The following is a 16,215-nucleotide window of genomic DNA, read 5'->3' as shown; positions in this document are numbered from 1 at the left end:
GCTGCTCGCACCGGGTCACAACACATTCCCCAAGCTCCCCCTCATTGTCCCTCGCTAACTCCATGTGTGTGTGTTCATCTTTAGTTTCATTTAATTCACCCTCTATCTCCCGTGTCTCTGCTTCCGTTGTCTTTGCTTTCTCTGTTATTTCTTTTATTATCTCCGTCGTCTCTACGTGTCTCGCTTGACACGTCTCGGTCTCCCCATTTAATTTTTTCCTCTCTGTCACCGTCACTTTCTCCGTCACCTCCACGAGTCTCGCCCAACACGTCTCCCGAATTATTGTGACGTCGCTCGTCATGACCTCGCCCGTCTTTATTGTGGGCCGGACAGCCGTTGCACTCCCTCTCGTTGGTTCGATCGTACTGCCACGTGGTGTCGCCATTTTCTCGCCCGCGGTGCACGTTTCGGCGCGCGCAATCGCCATTATGCCCGCCTGGAGGCCTCGCCCCATGCTCTGCATCTCATCTCTTCCATTCGTTGCGCATTTGTATCCATGTTATCCTTCATTTCAAGCGCATTTGTATTTATGTTTTCCTTCATCGCTTCCATTTTGTTGCTCGCTTCGCGCGCATTTTCTTTAATTTTGTTTATCAACGCCTCAAACATCTGCCTCATGCCAAATAACCCTGTGGCAGTCGATTCGCCATTATCGGCCACGGAAACGGCCGGGATCGGGGAGGGATTTTGACGGAGGGGGGAAGTGTCATACACCTTGGCCCCCCCCCGCTGCGCCCATTACAAGCTCTGCCTGTGGTTGTGGAGGAAGTTCAACCTGCATGGGAGTGTCCTGCACGATGATTTCGTCCTGAGCCATAGATTCTATTAACTCGTACTCGAAACCACCCTGCCCTTGCTCGCCTTGAGCTGCCGTTTTGCGTATCGGAAATGAAAAATTTCAACGCTCGTAATTTAATGGAACCGGAGGGTCGCTTCGCACACCCTTTGATCCGGTTCCGTTAATTTTGCTGGAGACGGGAGAATTCTTGTCCCGCTCGCTGACACCAGTGTTGTAGATTTCTGCCCGTCCGGCGTGCGGACAACCGCCTTTAGCCCAATTGCGGCCGCGCGCGCCTACCGATCGTGGCAATCCCGTCGCAGCTTCCGGATCAACGCCGAAACCCAGCTACGGGTGTTTTTAACACACAATAAACCAGCCAACTCTTCTGTCCACGCACTACAGGGTCAATCGCCGAATTGTCGATATACCTAACTATTCGCGCGGACAGAAATGCCGGGAGTATGCGATTGCCGAGCGGGTTTATATTGCCAAGTCCCATCGGACCAAATGTACGTTTTATCGGCTTATAATCAGCCAGATAATATTCCGAACGCATCATGGCAGAAAGTGACACAACGAGCAGGTTAATATTCAAACAATAGGGGTATTTATTTTAACTGCACATATGCAATGAATGGGGGGATAGGGACAAGACACGAGCAAAAACCTACAGCCGATGTCTATTGTCATGTACACAGTCATGCACTTAATCAGTTCTACTTAGTAGACAAGGCGCCACAGACTTTTATCCAAAACCCCAGGAAGAAAGAACCGGGCTCATGAGCCTTTATAATTGCTCGGAGCCAGGATGACCGAATGGGCTCCGAGAGACCGGGTGGGATACCTGGCCACCCTCGTGGTGACTCGCTGGGTCCTGGTTCGGCGACCCTCGGTGTCTTTGCCCGGACCCCCGAGCTCTGACTGGCTCCCTTGGTCGTCCGGCCTCCACTGCGGCCTGGCCTAGCCGACGACGCGCTGGAGGAGTGAACGGGTCTCGACTCCGGCCTCCTTGTTGCGCTGGCGGACCCCCAGTGAACCAACTGCCTGAACTCCGAACTCTCCAGCTCTCAACGGGGCGTCTCTCCACTCCCACCGCCAACCGTAAGCCACGAACTCCAGCGCAGCATGAACTCGAAGCAACCAGCTCTCCACTCCAAGCGCTCTCCCCAACTGCCTCCGAGCTCCCCACACCAACTCAACTGCAGTGCTCACCTCAAGCGCTCCCGTCAAGCGCTCTTCTCAAGCGCTCCCAACTCCACTCAACTCAACCGCTCTCTCTCTCTAAGCGCTCTCCCCAACTCTACTCAACTCAAGCGCTCTCTCCAAGCGCTCTCCCCAACTCTACTCAACTCAAGCACTCTCTCCAAGCGCTCTCCCCAACTGCTCTGTCGGCGAGTGAACGCAGCTTTTTGTAGCCCCAAGGGGAGGGGTCGTTCTGGGCTTTACCACCCGAAATCAGCGCCCTCCCCCTTTTCACCTTTGAACCTTCACCCAGGCTGGATCCGCCCTTCTCACTTCTGATTGGCCAGCTCTTTCAAAGGGTAACGCTGTTTTGATCCGATCTTGCCATCAAACGCGGCCGTGTTGGAGATCACCGTCAAAACACGGCCGTGTTGGAGATCACCGTCAAAACGCGGCCGTGTTGGAGATCACCGTCAAAACGCGGCCGTGTTGGAGATCACCGTCAAAACACGGTCTTGTTGGAGATCACCGTCAAAACACGGTCTTGTTGGAGATCACCGTCAAAACACGGTCTTGTTGGAGATCACCGTCAAAATGCGGCCGTGTTGGAGATCACCGTCAAAACGCGGCCGTGTTGGAGATCACCGTCAAAACGCGGCCGTGTTGGAGATCACCGTCAAAACGCGGTCTTGTTGGAGATCACCGTCAAAACGCGGTCTTGTTGGAGATCACCGTCAAAACGCGGCCGTGTTGGAGATCACCGTCAAAACGCGGCCGTGTTGGAGATCACCGTCAAAACGCGGCCGTGTTGGAGATCACCGTCAAAACGCGGTCTTGTTGGAGATCACCGTCAAAACGCGGCCGTGTTGGAGATCACCGTCAAAACGCGGCCGTGTTGGAGATCACCGTCAAAACGCGGTCTTGTTGGAGATCACCGTCAAAACGCGGCTGTGTTGGAGTTCACCGTCAAACGCGGCCGTGGGTTGTCGTTGTTGTGACGATGTTTTTTTTTTAATAAAGATAGAAAAGAATAACACTACCTCAAAGATGCACAGCCCGGCACACGAACAAATCCCGTTATACATCGGTGGGGAAATCTAACCTGGAACACACACTTACTGAAATAACTGACCTCTGGGGAACCTGAATGGTGTTCTGTGAATTTCCACAACCGTAACAAATATATATATATATATATATATATATATATATATATATATATATATATATATATATATATATATATATATATATATATATATATGCACACACTGACATTAATTAGTTATAGATTTAGGACTATAACGTGGCAAGTGGAACTAGCTTGTGCATTTGGCCGTTCGCACAACCCCCTCACCCAAAATCTCCCCCAGCATAAGGGTCTGTGTGCACGTGACACCACTGTGGAGGGGGAGAGTGCTGGGCCATGCTGGGGATGTGACCCATGGATAGCCAATACCAGGCCTCATGGTAAATATAATGGTCAACAGAAAATTATTCATGATTAACTGAAACCATGGACTGCAATCCCGTGGGTAACTATGGGTTAATGTACTTTATTTTGTATGCTTTTCCATATGTGTGGACCCTGTACTTTTGGAATAATTGTTGTTGGGATGGATGAATGAAATATAACTTTTTTGGGGGCTCCAAAGAGTAATAGTTGTGAATCTCCAAAGCAATAATGACCAACCAAATAATTAATGCTGAGAAGCAATGTGTTCATGTTATCGTTTGCTAATCATTCATTATATTACATTGATTAGTTACAAGTGGTGTTTTTTTCCCCATGTTACAGGGAAGTCGCACCTCGCTATTGTACAACGTGTCAACAATGAAGGTGAGGGAGACCCATTCTATGAAGTGATGGGCATCGTTACTTTGGAGGATGTCATCGAGGAGATAATCAAGTCAGAGATATTGGATGAGACTGACATCTACAGTGAGTATTTTGTGTATGGTGGAGGGAATGGAAGGTGGAAATGTGAGAACATTTTCTTAATGGCAAGATTCATATTTTGTTGATGTAAAATCCTTTAATTTTGGGTCTCACGATTCCTAAAGAGCAGAATTTTATACATATTGTTGCATGTCTGGCCCCCACTCAAGACCACAAGTGGTGAAATATGGGAATTGTACTCACCAGAAATTGAGGTCCTGCGGATAGCTAGCTTAAAGGGGAACCCAAATGCTCAGACCACCTCAATGCTAATCTGTCCCTCGATACCATACAAAAAAAAGATGTGATGTGTCGTTTTCTGATTTCCGAATTATAAAATAGGTGAATTTGCAGTTAAAAGTCGGAATCTTCTTCTTATTCAGATTAGCCATGACGTCGCACCCTGAAGTAGACCACCAGATCTGTACTGTGTACGGGTTACATCACGGTATGATTTAACTCAAATGGCGAATAATTTTCAATTTTCCACAAGTATGCCAATTCGATGCGTCCTTGGTGCTTTTATAGTAACACAAACCGAGATGGATTCATGCTACACCAATGGCCGAACGACCCTAAGCTTGCCAGAAATTGGACGAGGTTTGTCCGAAATACCCGCGTGTAGATCGGGCCTCCAAAATATTTGCTTTTGTGTTCAGAACATTTTACAGAGAACTATGATGAAACAACAGAGATGGCTCGATCTTGTGGTTATCCTTCATGATTGAGAGAGGATGCTACCCCTGGAATTAAGCAGAAGAAACAGCTGTTGCTCAACAGTAACGCCATCTCTACTTAGCTACCAGCATATGTGCACGGACAATTTGAGCGGTAAATCAAACACCTGTTGCCATTGCCCGGCAGTTACCACAAGAGCACCTGAAAATAATTATCTATTATCAACACAAATTTCAACAAATTAAATGAACTACCCTCTATTTATAGTGGAGAGAAAGTATTATGTGTCATCATCTGCTCCTCCAAGAGGATTTGACCTTGGATGCTAAAACTTTCAGGGTCCCCCCCATCCTCCCCCTTCACCACCCCCACAATCCCCCATCACCCTCACAATACCACCACCACCATCCTACACCCACACCCTCCTCCTTCTTCCACAATCCCCCATCCACTGGGGAAGGACATCGTCGTCTCATGGACATGACAGTGGACCACATCAGACTTGATACACATCAGGACACAAATGGCATCCGGGGAAAGTATGAAACGGGATGATCCCTTTACATACAAGATGCCTGGTCAGCCTGTGACTGTGGGACAAAGCATTCATTGCCCATTTTGTCTGTGGTGTCGGCTATCGGGCGATGATGGGAATTTCTGCTCGAGTAATATAATGAACTGATTCATCAATTGAACGGAAAATCAAACCCTACCGAGCTGAATTGATCATGTGATCAGCGTTTTTATCTTCACGAACACTTCTGCCTTCTTCCTCTGAATCGCTCGCACAAAGCTCAAAATGATATGGCTCTACAATTCCCCCGAAAGCATTTCCATTAATAATGTTTTCTCCAATGGTATCTTCAAAATCCCACTGATCAGTTTCAACGTTGAGAGAACCTTCAGAGTTGCTTATGACAATGGAATCAGTATCTGAATCCGAGCTCAACATGCACTGTTTCTCTATGAAAAGCCACCGTTCGGATCAATATGGCTTCAAGCTGTGACGTCACTGGCAAAATTGAAAATCGATACTCCAGGGCTTTTTTCGACACTTTGTGATTCAAAATTTTTCCCTTTCAAATTAGACCACAATTGATTCTCATTGGTTTTCAGAAGAAAAAAAATTGCGTTTGGGTTCCCCTTTCAGGATAAATTTGGACGACTCGCCACCCGAGAGGTAGTGTGACAGGACTGTTCTCTTGCCATGTATATGTCTGGGATGCTCAGAGTACCTCCCACTCACCCAGGCCATACCCTGCCAGACTTGGAGGTGACAGGATGACAGAAACTGACTCTAATTAGGCTAAAATGACTGGTAGATCCATCTAACTGGACCACATCAGACAACCTTACCCTATCAAAAACACTTAATACATGTGGTTCAAGCATCATATTGCTGTGTTCAGGCTTTAAATTCTAACAACTGACCCCCTCCACCACACCTCCACCCCTAAATCACCATAACAATATTTTTTCTGGAGATATACCTCTGTTTAGCACATAACTCTGTGATAGGTACTTTGTGCCCTTTCACAGTAAATGTTTTGCTGGGAAATGTCAGTTATGCACCGAGTGCCCTGATTACATATATACCTGAGGTGTAAATAATATTACAGAGTGCTACATGCTGGGTGTAGGTGACCCTGTCTCTTCTAACTACATGTAGGCTTTTGAACAAGAGAGCCCAGTTGCTCTGATCTTTTGTTTAATTATTCTTTAAAATAACAATGGTTTATCTATGCTTGGATCAGGAGAAAGGGCACTTAGGAGTCATGTGCATGGGAACGCATTTTGAAAGGTATTTCTCACATACCAGGCGTCTGACACTTCCATCTCCACAAAATTTAGTTTCTTTCTCCATTAATTCAAAAAGGCTGCATCAGTCTTGATCCATTTTATTTACTTATGACTATGTTGTATACAGTGTAATGGTTAAAACTTCCGCTCTTAGTCTGGGAAGTCGGTGGTTCAAACCCCGGCCGAATCATACCAAAGACTTGAAAACAAAATGGTATGTGCTGCTTCCTTGCTTGAGGCTCAGCATTTAAAAGGATAGAACACAGACAAAGAACGTTGGGAAGGCAATGACAAAGCAGTCACCAAACCACCCCTTTCCCAAAACCTTCTTCAGCAGCACCAACGCTTTGTAAATAGACTATAGTACAGTTTAAAAAAAAACAATACAGTAGCTGCTTTCTTTTATTGCCACTACTTTGCGATAGTTAACTTATTTTGAAACCACCCATTATTCGAGTTAAAAAGGGTGCTCGTCAGACTGACCTCAAATAATAAAGGAACATACCTTGTATTTGGTGTCTCGTGTTTTAGAAGTCAACCCTATAACTAGAAAAAGTGTGATTTGCTTTATGTTACTGCACTATTTATACAGGTGTCTGGAGTTACCCATAGTAGGCCAGTGGGAGTGTGCGTCTGCTTTTGCTGGGCTGTGTGTTTATATGTTCTCCCATGTTTGCCCTTTTCCTGAATCAATCTTTATCCTCTTTCCCCTCCTTCCTTTTTCAAATGGAATAAAAACGAATCCACTGTTGCTGACAGACTAAGTGTGTTTGTGTGGTCGGTTGTCTATCTCTTTGTGGTTTAATTGTTGCATGACCACACCACATTTGTACGCTGCCTAACTTGTTCCTGAATTCCATGATTGGTGTAGATAATATGGCGCATGCGAGTTAGCTCGAATTGCCTTTTTCTGCATCTGACCTTCTCTGTGCAGTATTTTTCTTCGCAATAAATCACATGACTTTATAATAACATGAGGCTAAAAGGGCTGTTGTGCATCAACTTTCTTTTGTTTCTCTTTGCCAGACTAAGACTGATACGGGATAAGATTGATGCAATTGCCGAAGGCTCATTATTATCTGTTACACTGGTTTCTTTACGGTCTTGTTATTTAAAAAGCGAGCCCTCTGGCAATTCTCCCTTAAAAGTAATGATTATTTTCAACTTCCCACTCCAATTTTCTTGTGCTATCCACATACCACGAATGGTTTAACATGCCCAATCCTATTGCGCTCGAACCGTGTGTGTGTGTGTGTGTGTGTGTGTGTGTGTGTGTGTGTGTGTGTGTGTGTGTGTGTGTGTGTGTGTGTGTGTGTGTGTGTGTGTGTGTGTGTGTGTGTGTGTGCGCGCGCGCGCGCGCGCCAGCAAAGGTTTGTATTTCAGCAAATATTCCTCCACCCTTCTCGTATGCCTAATCAGCCTGCTCTTTGGTGCTTGTTATTCACACCAATACATCGTAACTCGGTTCAACAAACTCTGTGCCGTATTTTGATTAATTGTCAAAATCAAAAAGTTCAAAAGCATACACACGTGCGAGCCACAAATGGACCAAGCTTTACATTGCCTTTTTGCTTTTTTCGTTGTTCATTCCCTTTTACTCATTCTTTCAGCACCTTCAGCTTACAGAGCCATATCTTGTTTACTATATTATTCACTCACCAAGTTAACAGTGGATATGCTTTATAACTTCCCTCGATCGTGGGAGCACCTTATTTGTGTAACCAATAAAAAAGATCAACAAGAAGAAGTTTTACATTTGCTAGGGGGGGGGGGGCACAATCTTAGACAGGTCTCCACTCTGATGCAGGATAATAAAATGGCTCATTATTCCCAGGAAGATTTTTTTTGTCGACCTCGGAAGGATGACAGGCTGAATCAACCCACCTGATGTTATGATAACAGCATGACAGAAGCTCGAGCTCAGGACCCAAAGATCTTAAGCCAACACCAAGCTTGTCGCTAATAAGTGGGACATTATTTCATTTGATATATAAGGATTTTATTTTTGCATTGATCCTATGGTTCACAGTTGAGCTCACATACAGGATGAAGACATTGGTAGACAATAGATATTCATGTACCTTTTCATGAATTCCTGGGAAATTAGCAGAAAATGGACAAACGTGTGTGATGTAAGAGATTTGAACCTGGATTCACCGACATGCTGGAATGCTAAACAGGACAACCCAAATCATTTTCTTTCTAAGATCACCTATTTAATAAAGCAAAACAAAGGTCTGATTTAAAAAATAATAATTACTACCTCATACATCTTGCATCTCATCGTGATTGATGCTTTTTTTCTCCACCTCACATGCTTACTATGGATTCTCCGCTTCAACAAACCAACAAAAGATAATATTGCCAAACCTCTGATGACTATGTTGATATTGTTTGTTAAGTTGAGTAAAAACTGTAACCTTGGTGAGTTGTCATTGCACATCTGGTTTGCTTTTGTACAGTTGTGTAACTGATTTGTTAAATATGCACAGCACTTCCGCATTCATCCTTTTGTTGGAAAGACCTCAAAACACCAACATAAACCCTAATGGTATAAAAGTGTTTCTTATTTTTCTATTATGAAACGTTCAAATATACTTGTGAGTCTATGTTGATAGCTCCCGCTTGTGAATGCTCCGTTTGATTCAGATGTTTCTTTTGCCCTTCTGTAAACGGTGGTGAGTGTCTGATGTGAATGGTTGGACGTTGTTGTGAGCTTGGTAACATTTGTAACTCTGCAGTGGCATCTTGCCAGTGTTGCTTTGCTTTCTTGCTGAGACGCCAATTGCTTTGGCTAGCTGTAATGCTGTCAGCCTTTCCAACCATTATGCTATGCAACAGCCAACGGGCCATGTGAAACGGAGTTGGCGCCGAAACATCTCCAGTCAACATCTTCAGTGTGACTTGCCGTTGCTCTCACTTCTGCTTGTATCGATGGGCTCTGTGGATGTACCCCCTTCAGACATTTGCTCACAGAGTCGAGAGTTTTTTCATCCATGACTTTGACTCTCAGACCAACTCGAGACTAAACACTTTTTCCTTTTCTCTTTGTCATCCTGGTGCTTCTGATTCTCAGGCCTACCTGACTGTCTGTATCCCTCCCAGTGGAAGTGTTACCATCTTCAACAAACCTTCACATCCCTACATTTGGATTTGTAGCTTGTATTCATGAATTCATTTGTTTGTATGCCTGGTGTTTGCTTAATGGTTAGGTTGGTGGACTTGGGATTCTTGGATCCTGAGTTCAAATCCCGCTCAGCTGTTGAATTAATACCAAGTGGGGTTGACTCTGCCTGTCATCCTTCCTAGTTCGGCAAAATGAGTGCCAACTTGCTGGTATCCTGTGTCGGAGTGGCGACTCATCCAGGATTGTGCCCAATAGTCAAGGAGACTGCTTAGGCAGCACCAATGCTCTGCACAGAGTATGGTCCCAATGGATAGATGGATTTGTTCATGTACCATGCTCAATACAGAGCATCAGTGCTGCCGAAGCAGTTTATTGGCGAGAGTTACAACCCTGGATGGGTCGCCACTCCGACACAGGAAGTCAGGGCAGAAATTTTGGAATTCGGCCAGGGTGCTGGTAAAGGACACTGTGGAATCTTTAACATCTACCAATTAATGCTGGCAGATGGAACCCTCAGTTGAACGTCCGTCCAAGGGACGTCACATACATTTATGAAACGCCCTGCCTGTGAAACAGTTTCCAGCTGGGCCATGATTGGAACCCAGGCTAAACAGTTCAGAGGTGAGTATGCCTACCTCTAGACCATCCTGCCAGTTCTGTAGCTTATACATCATATATAATGGGGTTGCACGACTGCATTTTATGTTTCTGTCCTTTCTTGTCTTCTGTCCTTTCTTGTCCTTTTTGTACGTTTATAAACAGATTAGTTACTTGCTTACATTTTGCTTCGTTTTTATATTGCTTTCCATTGTCAATGCCGCAGTAGATTCCTGTAAAGCTTTATTGTGCATGCTTATTAGTCCCCTAGCGGTTTCACTAGGTGGGACTATAGGTTCACTCTCCATGTGTCCCTTTGTCTGTTTGTCCATCCTTCTGTCCGTCCATCCATCCCACCTGTGCTTTATCAGATTTTTTCCCATAAATATAACATATTCAACTGATCTGAAACTTGGTTCATGGCTTTATTATGATAAGCTACAGAACAAGTTCTAGTTTCAGGGCGTTTCGTCAGTTTTTCAGTGTTGCCCTTTTTGGACTTAGAAAATATCACATCAGTTGGGGAGTACATATTGTAAAGCAATTCTCGTTTTTGCTTAACTCCTCTCATCATACCCTGTCTAGATTTCATTTATGTGTAGTTTGTCTTATTTTGATTGCAAGCTCTTCCACGTGTCTTTTCTTTTGTTTCTTTTTATAAATTAGCATTTTAATAGTGTTCTGCTTTATTTGAATAGTTCTGCATTCTTTAAAAGCTCATTGCATATTTACCTCTGCCATCGACGGTGGACAGAGGTGTTATGTTTTCATCCGTTTGTCTGTGAACAGGATAACTCAAAAAGTTATGGATGGATTCTGATTAATCTTTGTGGACAGGTTGGGTGTGCGACAAGAACTAATGGATTCAGTTTTCGTGAAGATCCGAATCCGGATCCAGATACGATAATTTTATATTTTTTAAGTGATTATTCATCATTCAGTGATGGGCCCAAAAACTATATATATTGCATGATATTTCAAAACGTTGTTGACGGGTTGTGACAAAACTTGGTGGTTGAGTTGTGCAGGTGACAAGAACAAGCCGATGAGACTTTGGTTAAGGTCCGGATGCAGATCTGGCCTATATCAGTGGGTTACAAAATACAAACTGTTCATCCTAGCAGAAGTATGCGCTCAGATAACAAGTGCCATTCTAGTTCACAACTGTGATGTTTCACAGTAGTTTGTGGACCAACAAGGTGGAACCTATCACGATCGTTGAGTTTAATTTAGATCTTTGTGATACTTAAAAACATAAATAAAAGGATATTAAATGAAAAATTCAACAATGATGTTTGAGATCGAAGAATTCTCAGTTTTTATGCCTCCCCCACCAAGGCATTGTGTTTTCGAGTTGTCTGTCCGTGATCAATTTTTGTTACTGTGATAACTTGTGAACCACTGAAGGGATTTTTTTTTCTTTCACAAACTTGATATAAAGGTGTTTATCATGCAAATATTAAATGATTAGATTTTGGTTTCCAAAGGTCCAAGGTCATGTGACCTTGAGCTGAAAGTAGCAGATTTTCATTTCTGCGATAACTTTTGAACCACTGAAGGCTTTAGGAATTTTGACCAAACTTGGCATAACTATGAACTGTAATCCAAAGATGAACCAATTCAATTTTGGGGTGAAAAGGTGAAAGGCTGACAGTCATGTGCCCTTCAATTGAAAATCTGTGTTACTGAAATAACTTGTGAAACACTCAAGAGATTTCAACCATACTTGACACACTTATGGACTGTCATACACTACCAGTCAAAAGTTTTAGAACCCCTCATTTTTCCAGTTTTTACTGAAATTTAAGCAGTTTAATGTTTCAATGTACTCTGAAATGAAAGCAAAGAACAAATAAACAAGCAGTCATAGACTGGTACTTACGAAATCGTCAACTTGACCTCTGACCTTGTCGAATAAAAGCTGTCTCAAGAGAAGGTAGCGACGCAAACCAGAAGTTTTTACGATGATTCTGTACCAAACCATCAAAAATCGAATGTTTGACCTCACTGTGACCTTGACCTTTCACCGATTTTGACCAAAATCTAATCAGCGTGAGCCATCACCCTCCTGAATCACTTGGTGTAATTTGACATTGGAAGCTTCTTCCGTTCTCGAGTTATCGTGCCTACAAACAAACACACAAACACACACAAACAGAGGACGGAAGTCATCAATGTACTTACGAAATCTTTAGATTTCGTAAGTAACAATGGCAGATAAAAAAGAAATCATGGAATTGTTTTGTTGAACAAAATTTAATCTAAAATTTTGACTCATCAAAGTAGCCACCTTTTGCAGATAAAACAGCTGAACATCCTCGTGGCATTCTTTCTGCAATGGAAATCAAATATTGTTCAGAAAGTTCTTCCCAACACTGTTGCAGAAGTTCCCACAAATGTGTTGCACTTGTAGGTTGCTTTGCTTTCACCTTTCTGTCCAGTTCATCCCAAACCAGCTCGATGGGGTTTAAGTCTGGAGACTGTGCTGGTCATTCCATGATTTGAAGCCTACCGTCTTGCTTATTTCTTCTAAGATAGTTCTGACATAGCCTGGAGGTATGTTTTAGGTCATTATCTTGCTGTGGGATGAATCCCTGTCCAACTCGGTGTAGACCAGAGGGTATTATGGCGCTGCAAAATGCTGTGGTAGCCCTTTTGGTTCAGGGTGCCAGTCACTCTGTGCAAGTCGCCAACTCTGGATCCAGCAAAAGAGCCCCAGATCATCACGCTTCTTCCTCCATGCTTGACAGTTGGTGACACACACTGAGGAATCATCCTTTCGCCTACTCGACGGTGTACAAAAACCCTACGTGATGAACCGAAGATTTCAAATTTTGATTCATCGGTCCATAAGACCTTCTTCCAGTTTTCAGTAGTCCACTGGCGGTGCTTCGTGGCCCAGGCAAGCCTATTTTTATTATTTTGCCATCTTAGCAATGGCTTTCTTACTGCCACTCGACCTGTCAAACCTGCAGCTCAAAGTCTTATCTTCACATTTGAAACTGAGACTTTTCTACTTTGACCAGTGTTAAGCTGTGCTTGAAGCGGCTGTCCTGTGAGCCGCCGATCACGCAAGCTGTTGACTCTCAGAAACTTGTCTTCTGATTGTGTTGTGGCTTTGGGTCTGCCAGACCTCTTCCTGTCAGAGTTTCTTCCAGTTTCCAAGTGCCTTTTGATGGTGTTGGAAACTGTACTCACTGACACTGTGGCTTCCTTTGCAATTTTTCTCAAGGAAAGACCTACACTTGTAAGGGTTATAATGGTCTGTCAATCTTCCTTTGTTAATTGTCTTTTTCTCGCCATTATGATAGCAATATACGACTTCCTGCAGTGCAATATTGTCCAAATAATGCTTCAGAGGGTTGTCCAAATATTGTCCAATATTGTCTAAATAATGCAAATAATGCTTCACAATAGCAACACAGTCTGTTCCAACACTGTTTTTATACAGACAGAGAGTTTGTAACCAATCATCAAAAGTTTGGACACCTGTAGGATTTGTTTGCATCAACTTTCAAGGCTTAATTTACTTCCATTGCTGCAGAACAGCTGCAGTTGCTAACCCATTACTTGTTCCCTGAAAAGGGCCTTTTTAACAACTCTGAAGTTTACATTATTTTTCAGTTTTTGGTAACCTAAACTTTTTTTTAACCTCAGCAGTTTACGCCAAGCCTGGTGTTGGCTTAGTGGTTAAGCCTGTCACATTTGGCATGGCGGCCGTAGGGTCTACAAAATCTACGGCCACTAGCAATTATAGGACGGCCGCAGTATTTCCACAGTCACACAATGTCGCAGTCACATATGTTTTTTTTTGGGGAGCCGTACGGCATATTTAGAAATTGTGTAGACCCAAAACGTGCGGGTGCCGTACGGTCCTTGATTTGATGTTGCACGGTGAGCTTAGGGCGTTCCTGCGGCGGCCATAGAATTTTCAAAGCAGACGCAAGGTCGCCTCACGGTGCCCGCAAGGCTACCGCAGAGGGGCCCTAATATTATCTGTATTTTCTCTCTCAAGGAACCTTTAATTTTTCATGTGACTTAATTGAGCTCAAACATAACAGTGAATTGACATCTAATGTGGGCAAAGGCATATCCATGGACTCATTTGCATCAAATTCTACTTTCAAAGTTGAAATATGACTTTTGTTTTACTTCAGCACAATCAGTGGATTGTTGAAAACAGACTTTCTATCTCTAGGGCCTGGGCCAATTGCTGTAATCATATCACTTGCCACGATGTAGTGTGCCACAATAATAAAAATACCTGGGCAATGCTTCTTTAGTCCATATTCTCAGTTGAATGGTTGAGTTCATTTATTTATTTACTTATTTTGAAGAAAGCATCCACTCGATGCGCAGTGTCCTTCCTTTACAGCATGCCTCAATTAAACTGCAGGGTCATATGACATAATTTTGTGCATCTCTGCTGCCACCGTAAGACTCTTCAATGAACAACAGACGTGTTATTCCAACCTTGTAAAATGCACACATTTTGGGTAAAAATGCAACTTGGCCAACCTCTTAATATTTATTATTTCATTCATTCATTCATTTTTTTGTTGTTGTTGTTTATTTATTTCTCAAGTATTTATCCGATTGACTTGAAATTTGCAGAGGATTTATATTTCAGGTCACTGAATTCAACCACCATTTATTTTTGAGGTCAACATAGGCGAAAGGTCAACAAATAAGGTGAAATTTCTAAAATCCTCAATCGAAACCACCATATTTTGGCTGAATCTGTCCATAACTTTTTGAGATATCCTGCTCACAGATAGACAGGGGTGAAAACAACCTCCATCCACCTACAGTGGCAGAGATAAAAAGAACACCAACTCCACCTCCTCACTTACAAACCCTGGGAAAATGTTTAAAGGTACACCCAGAAGGCTTCAGGTCAGCAATGACTGAGTTATGCCCTTATTGGAGTTATGTCATTTTTCACTGAGTTATGCCCTTTTTGGACTTAGAAAATATCACATTGGTAGGGGACATGTATTGCCAAGCAATTCTCGCTCTTTTGAATGTTTTCTCCCTCTCCTTCATATTTTTATTTGTTGTCGTTTGGTTTCTTCCTTTTCTGCTTCATTCCCACCTTCCCCTTCCTCGTCTTGCTGTGTTTAATTCAGCTTGTGCACTCCCATGTGTCTTCCTCTTCCCTTGATCTCACTCTCGCTCTTCTACTCTGGTATTGGTGTTTCCCCTTTAACATGCTGTTCCCTTCCATTCTGCTCTTGCTCTTCCACAAGCCTCCAACATGTATATAAAAATATAATGATGTATTACTTTTGTTGTGATAATTTCATTAAGCATGTAAATTTGACATTGTTGGGTCATACTGGATATGATCCATTATTGGGTACTATGTAGCATACTATGCGTACTATGAGCGTACTATGAGACGAAGGATTTATCACTCCTTGGGTGTCGTTTCCCTGGTCTCTGCATATGCTCCGACTGAGGCGAGTGATCTCACCGTGAAGGACACATTCTATACCATGCTTGAGTCTGTGGTTGATCAGTGCCCCAGGCAAGATACTCTTCTAGTCTTGGGGGATTTCAATGCATTGACTGGCACTGGCAATGGGATGGTTATTAGACATGAGTTGGTCCCCATGGGTCTGGAACTGTGAACCAGAATAGCACTTAGTTCTTTGACTTTGCAAGAAGTCATGGACTTAGGAGGATGGCTGGTTCATAGTTTCAGCACCCACAAGCTCATCGCTGGACTTTGTATTCCAACACTGATGGTGTGGTAAAGGAGATTGACCAGGTGCTCGTTGATGGTCGCTGGAGGATGATCCAGAACTGCAGGGACTACTGGAGTGCTCAGTTCCTCAATATCAACCACAGGGGCGCAACTCTGAAGTTGCAGCTTGAATCCGGGAGAATCGTACCATCCCAGCCCAGGCTGGATGTTGGCAAGCTCAAGGATGAGGGGTAGCTGAGGAGTTTGCGAACAAGTTGAGTGGGGATTTGGGTGGGTTTGGGTCCATTGAGGAATCCTGAAATGTTGTGGAGGGCCTGCAAGCCCACCATCCTTAATGTTGCCGGTGGATGTCTTAGAACGCACCGTAGGGTGAAGAAGAATTTTGTCCCTCGTGACACTGG

The 16,215-nt window shown here is 43.6% G+C and overlaps 1 protein-coding gene across 9 annotated transcripts in view; it reads left to right on the top strand.

The window, feature by feature from the left end:
* LOC147015929 (metal transporter CNNM2-like) overlaps window positions 1-16,215 on the top strand; it is a 144,596-nt gene that overhangs the window by 39,653 nt on the left and 88,728 nt on the right. For all 9 annotated transcript variants that reach the window (XR_015049926.1, XM_085848554.1, XM_085848553.1 and 6 more), the window contains exon 2: window positions 3,762-3,905. Coding sequence is in view for 8 of the 9 variants with exons in the window: in XM_085848554.1 (XP_085704680.1) it covers window positions 3,762-3,905 (144 nt within the window). In the remaining variant the exon portion in view is untranslated. The remainder of the gene's footprint in view (window positions 1-3,761; window positions 3,906-16,215) is intronic.

The sequence above is a fragment of the Eptatretus burgeri genome, chromosome 12, assembly GCF_056783735.1.
Source record: "Eptatretus burgeri isolate ZD-2024b chromosome 12, Ebu_testis_v1, whole genome shotgun sequence".
NCBI classification, from domain to species: Eukaryota; Metazoa; Chordata; class Myxini; order Myxiniformes; family Myxinidae; genus Eptatretus; species Eptatretus burgeri.
This window is presented reverse-complemented; position numbering and strand designations above follow the sequence as displayed.